At 37.8% G+C, this 6,748-nt stretch overlaps 1 protein-coding gene across 1 annotated transcript; it reads left to right on the forward strand.

Annotated features, from left to right (window-relative positions):
- The first annotated feature begins 992 nt into the window (after positions 1-992).
- On the forward strand, positions 993-4,378 carry LOC136253248 (52 kDa repressor of the inhibitor of the protein kinase-like). The gene has a single exon (XM_066045883.1). It carries the CDS (start codon positions 1,603-1,605, stop codon positions 4,363-4,365), a length of 2,763 nt encoding a protein of 920 aa, XP_065901955.1. The 5' UTR covers positions 993-1,602; the 3' UTR covers positions 4,366-4,378.
- The last annotated feature ends 2,370 nt before the right edge of the window (positions 4,379-6,748 follow it).

Consider the following 6,748-nt stretch of genomic DNA (forward strand, 5'->3'; position numbering starts at 1 on the left):
CATTCATCATTACAAACATGACGTGTGGCCAAAAACATGAAGATCATGTGACAAGTAACCGAAACAAGGTGAGCATGCAATACAAATATGGCTGAGGGGGAAAGTCTTTGAATGCATATTTGTAAACTTGAGATGGCTGTAGTGACGGAGAGAGCATTTTTAGGGGGCTCCATGCACCATTATTACCAAAATTGCATTCTGAGAAGGGTAAAAGAAGAAAAGAGGACATGCCTTCTTTGTAGAATGTCTAATACACTCAGTCCCCCTACAGTGTACACGATTTTAAGAAGGCACCACTTTGCCACAAAAAACTCAGCAATATCCAACTGGTCATTTGGCAGAAAAGTGGAAGCAAAACCTCGAGAAGGTCACAGATAAAGGAATTGCAGAATGACACCACATATACAGTGGTAATCTTTATGCCTCAGTACACACAATGATGATTATTAAATGATACATGAAGGAAATAATCATATCATATATGTACATACACATGTATCATATACAGTACGGTAGTAACTGTACACTGAGTAGGGACCACAAAGGAGTAGGCGTGGCCCACGAAATAATATCACCCAAAACCAGCCTCAATTTCCCCAGATGACGATGAGGCAGTATTGGTTAGGTAAAACTTAAGCCTAAACAAACTTTCAGATTGACCCGAAACGCTTTCAACAAGTTGCTACGGAATTTTCTACTGACTGACTGAGTAGGTAACTGACTGATGCCTCCAGACAAGTGTAACTCGATAACAACTAAGGCTACGGGCTTGATTTTTTCACTGTTCGACATTGCTTCGGCCCGAGACGTGCCTTTTGGCATACCGCAGTACGTACACAGGGGCTGATCCAGGAATAAATGAAAGGGGGTGGCTGGCTTAGTTCACAAGCTTTACATGTGCAGTAAGGGTGTAGCTATACACTGGTGAGAGAGGTGACTGCAGACAGCGTGCGGAGCACGCTTAGCGAAGTGCGGAGCACGCTTAGCGAAGTGCGAAGCACGAGCTGTCTAGGGGGGTCTGGGGGCATGCCCCCCCAGGAAAATTTTTAAAATTAGGTGTTCAAAACATGCTATTTAGATCAAATTTTACTTAGTTTCAAAACTTTTGTTCTTATACAGTAACTGTTGGCTGCTACTGCTACTGCCCTAACTACACTATAGTGTACAGATACAATATCCTAAAAGGGTCCCTTTAGGATAAATTGTATCTGTACACTGTAGTGTAGTTAGAGCAGTAGCAGCTAAGAAAAGCAGTAGCAGCTAACAGTTACTGTATAAGAACAAAAGTTTTACCGTAGCCCCCTTCCCTCCACCCTGAATCCACCAAAGAATTAGATTGAATCTGGAAGTGATTTTGACTGAAAAGAACAATTGTATGTAGCTACTAGCTAGAATTTCAGACAGTGTACTAGCTGTTTAGAAGAAACACTGTAAAGCTAGCTACAGCATATAGTTTAAAAACTTGTTGGCAGCTGTGCTATTATGTCCATTTAACAACTGCAGCTGTAAATGAACAAAACCATAATAATAAATGTCCACCTGAAGGTTTTGCTTCAAATAAAGTGCACTGTTAGTGTAGATGCCATGTGCTAGTTTGTACAGATGTCCAGGTCTATTTTAGATTATTTTAGATCAAAAGTTATAGCCCAACAAGGACAGAATCCTCTAAGTGAAACCCTTACTACTGATGGAAGTAACAGTGACAGTGAAGTTGGGGAAGAAGGTTTGATTGACAATGAGACTGAGTCTGGAAGTGAAACTCCAGTCACAATCACTAATGAAAGTGGTATCAACAATGACAGTGATGGGAATGAATGTCAATCTCAGGGCATAAATGAAGAGACAGAGGCTACCCCTTCCACTACTGAAAGTATTAGAGTTAATGCGGATTTCATTGAAGCAGCTAACTGGCCAGATAATTTGACAGTGAGCCTTCAACAATCAACTGGTGAGCTTTGCCGTGAGGTTGCACCAGAAACTTTCCATGATAGTGATCCTGTTGAATTTAATAGCAATGGTGAGCCATCTTATCCTAACGTGAACTTTGTATCTAACTCAGAATCTAGTGATATTCTGCAAGTGGCCATTAGTAGATCAAGAATAATAAAAGATCATGAAAAATATGAATTGATTACTTCATCACAAAGCAATCTAAGGAGCACTGATTTTGACACAGTCTACTTCACTGTTTCTGGAGGAAGGAAAAGAAAACAGATAACTTTTCAATCTCGATGGCTTCAAGATTACAAATGGTTACGTTATGGTTTGGAGAATAGTCAAGGAGGATGGTGTTTGCCCTGCATTTTGTTTTTAACTGACAGTGAAAAGACACATCTCGGTGCATTTGTGTGTACGCCCTTCAAGAATTACAACAAATCCAAGGAGTTGATGGAGAGGCATGCCAAACATGCATATCATTTGAGAGCAGTAGATCATGCCTTTGAATTTACAAGAAGGTGGGCTAATCCTGAATCAAGAATCGATAGTCAGTTAATTGATAAAAGCTCTAAGAATTTTAAATTTAATACTGAAGTATTGCCAACAATTGCTGAGACAGTATTATTGTGTGCAAAGCAACGAATTTCTCTCCAAGGTCACAATCAGGATAAGGTGAACTTTACACAGGAGCCATTAAGAAATGAAGGAAATTTCATTGCCATACTTAGATTGCTGGCAAAGAACAATAAAGCACTGAGCGAACACTTAATACTTGGTCCAAAGAATGCAAAATATACCAGTAAGACCGTTCAAAACGAGATACTGGAAATAGCTGCTGACCAAATTCGTGCATTTTATCGAACCTGCATACAGAAGTGTCCACATTTTTCATTAATTGCTGATGAAGCTACATCTCATGGTAAGGAGATTTTGTCGGTTTGCTTAAGGTTCTTGGAAATTGATAATGAAAATTTTCGTGTGAAGCCAATAAAGCACGAAGTGTTACTTGACTTCCATTTTCTTCAGAGGATAACTGGGAAAAGCATTGCAGATGGCATCTTGCAAGTTTTACAAAAACATGAAATTGATGTTAAAAATTGCCGAGGGCAGGCATACGATACAACAGCTTCCATGAGCTCTTCAAATTCTGGTGTACAAGCACATATAAAGAATAATGCACCAGATGCAGAATTTCAAGGTTGCTGCCTGCATAGTTTGAATCTAGTAATATGCCATTCTTCAAAGGTTCAAGCTGTAAAAAATATGATTGATAACTGTCATCAGGCGTTCTTATACTTCCACAACTCTCCAAAGAGACAACGGTTTCTTGAACACATAATTCAGCGCTTGTGTCCATCTGCCAGGAAATCTAAGATAAATGGGCTGTGTAAAACAAGATGGGTTGAACGGCATAATACTTTCACCACAATTTTAGAATTGTATCCTTACCTTATTAAGACTTGGGAACATATTTGTTCACCTGCTGATGATGACAATGAAATTTATCCTGATGGAAATACTTGGAACTGGGATTCTGAATCTCGTAGCACTGCTAATGGTTTGAAGCACATTTTTACTAGCTTTGAGCACGTGGTTGCATTTTTGCTATCAAAAGAATTATTGGAGCCGATTAAACCAATTGCAGAATGTTTACAAGGTAGACTACAAGAGGTATACTTTGGTTTTAAAAAAGTTGATGAAGTCAAGGAGCATTACAAGCAACTTCGTGAAAATGTAAATGCTGAACATAATAGAATTTATCATAAAGCTCTAAATCTATGCAGGGATATTAGCAGCAGCGAAAGTATGCCCCGTGTTATAAGAGGCCGTCAAACTAGACCAAACCCTACAGTAAGCTCACCAACTGATTACTGGAGAGTGACAATTACCATTCCTTTGTTAGACTCAATTATAAGTGAATTGGAAGCCAGATTTTCTGTAGATACACGAGCACATTATGAACTGTGTGCATTGGTGCCCACTGTAATTACCACAAAAGACGAACATCAACTGTGTACCATCTTAAAATCTAAATGGAGTCATTTGCTACCAGCAGAAGATGACCTTGACAGTGAACTTGCTAGATGGAAAGCTCACTGCAATAAATTCCATGCCACTTTAAAGGAGAAGTCTATAACTCACTTGCTGAGTGAAGATGCAGATCCAATATTCTTCCCCAATATAAGAGAACTCCTGTGCATATTGGTAATACTTCCGATTGGAAGCACTGAAGCAGAAAGGACCTTTTCTTGTCTCAGGCAAATTCATTTGTGGTTGCGCACCACTATGACGGATGAAAGACTGGGCAACCTTGGGGTGTTAGCAATGCAAGGATTTAGCTTTCAACTGAATGTTGAACAAATATGTAAAGAGTTTGCAACTAAACATAGCAGAAAAATGTGTACAAGTAGTGTTTTATATGATTAGTATGAGCTGTTAATGCTTAATTTGCATGCCGTGATATATAGTTTAATCCAGGGTGGGTGGCTAGCCACCCCATCCACCCCCCCTGGATCAGCCCCTGGTACAATGCATTCTTCATGGACTTACAGTGTCCTCCTTTGTGTCCCATTCATTTTTGCTGACAGTGAAAGTGTCGATTTGGCGATAGTGCATGATGGCTTCCCTTCGTAACGGAAATCATCTGTTATTTGTCATAGTGGCTATTTTGATAGCAGAGGTGCTTTTCAAACAGCTCTTGATTCGTACTGCTGTGTAACGGGTTGAAAATAGCCGACAACAAAGCGTTATGGATACTTCACTTTTCAAACGATAATTGATATAACTGGGGCGCGCAGCACCATTTCTTCTTTCGGTAGGCATGGATTTCAGTAGGACTTTTCTATTAGGTAACGGGTTGAACATAACTGACAATGAAGCGTAATAGATAGTTCACTATTCAGATGATGATTGGGGCGCGCGGTGCCATTTCAGATGCGGTGTGCGTGGGTTCACAAGTCATAATAATTTATTTACAAAAAAAAGCTAACAAACAAGTATACAGAAAAATGTGGAATTTTCGTCCATGCCATGGCCACTACTCCGGTTTGTTTCAATATACTTTTTATTGATGTGTTATGGTCCCTACTCTAGTTTAAAATTCCAAATTTTTCTGTATACTTGTAAATCAAATACTTGTGAAATATGTGTCTGTCTCAGCATAAACCTGCCTTGTTTGCACAATCATGCATTGTAAGAAAGTGCATGCATGATTGAACGTGTCCCTTTGATCTTCTAAGGAATGTTTTGGACAATATTTTACATCAATGCCAATTGACTTAATCCAAGCTGAAGCCAAACTATCCTTTGTTATATGAATTACTTTGCTGCATTTGTTTTTCATGACATTGTTACTTGCAAAAAAAAAAAAAAAACATTCAGAAAACTGATAATTTTTAAAAAATTGCAGAAAAAATTATGCACTTTGTATATCTAGCCATTGCTCAGAAAAGCAAGACTCAATCGATTACAACTATATACCATCTTATTCGCCTGCTCATGGAGAGTTAGAAAATCTTTGTTTTGTTTCTCTAGTCCAAACAGTACGTGTGTCACATGCATTTGTTTACAAAGAATCAAACAAGGTATAGTTTTAGTCACTTGCATGTGAGCATGAAGGCTAATGAAGAAATTACAACAATCTTGTTTACCTGTACTACATTGCAAATTCATAGTACACATGCACAAACATTGGCTCATCAAGAAATTTTCTCACAACAAAATTTGGCTCGTTTTATTGGTCTCCCTTAAAGTTATGACCGCTCAAAGTTTCTGTGAAAATTTCATTTTGCTTACACTTTTTCAATAAAATGGTTTACTTGTAGGTACTTCTGGTTTAGATTTTTAAAATTCATATTAATTTCTCTTTTCAGGTGATGTGTAATGTTTTATAATTGCTCAAATGAAAAGGTCAAACCACAAAAAATGTAACTTTTCCTTATTTGAATTTTTATAAAAGTATATCATATTCTTTGGTTTACATGACATATCTTTACATGTTGCTAATACCTATCATTCACCACTGTGAGTTTAAAGTTGGGACCAATAGTAGATCATGAGTTATAAGCAAGGCTGCCGAGAGGATTTTTAAGGGGCCCACGGCCAATTTAGAATGTAGGTGCCCCTACAACCTTTAATATTTTCAATAAAGAAAAACAGACAAAAGGACAATATCAGAACAAACTTAACTAAGTAGCTACTAGACTACAACTGAAAGCAAACTAGCTACTAAATGATAAGTTTATTAATAGTTTTAGCATGCAAACCAAGCTAGGTGGCACGCCCCCCAGAAAATTTTTGAAAATTAGACTCTCTGAGACTGAATATGAGAGCAATTTTAATAGAACAAACTTAGTTAACTAGCTACTAGACTGCAAGCTACTAACTGATCATTTGATAGTTGATAGGCTTATTGATAGTTGCATGCAACCTAGTGGGGTCTGGGGCATGCCCAGGATAATTTTGAAACATAGACTCTCTGTGAGAGCAATTTTACAAGAACAAGCTTAGCTACTAGATTACAAGCTACTAATTGATAAACTTATTGACAGTTTTAGCATGCAAAGCATGTAATAACTTGGAGGAACCGTCTGGGGGATTACTCCCCAAATTTTTGAATCTGAGATTAAGTGTGAGAGTAATTTTAATAATTTATCACAGCATAATTATAATTTATTGTATTCTTGTTGCTAGCTGTAATTTTACAGCAAGCTTTCTGCCAAATACATATATTATACCACCTAGGAAATTTTTGTACCCTATGCCAGACTGATTTTTAAATGGATACTATGACTGAATATTTTCCTAACTG

This window comes from Dysidea avara, chromosome 4 (assembly GCF_963678975.1).
Source record: "Dysidea avara chromosome 4, odDysAvar1.4, whole genome shotgun sequence".
Lineage (NCBI taxonomy): Eukaryota > Metazoa > Porifera > Demospongiae > Dictyoceratida > Dysideidae > Dysidea > Dysidea avara.

Bases quoted from the DNA above. Each gene is read 5' to 3' on its own strand.
- LOC136253248 (XM_066045883.1), top strand. From the start codon at position 1,603: ATGTCCAGGTCTATTTTAGATTATTTTAGATCAAAAGTTATAGCCCAA.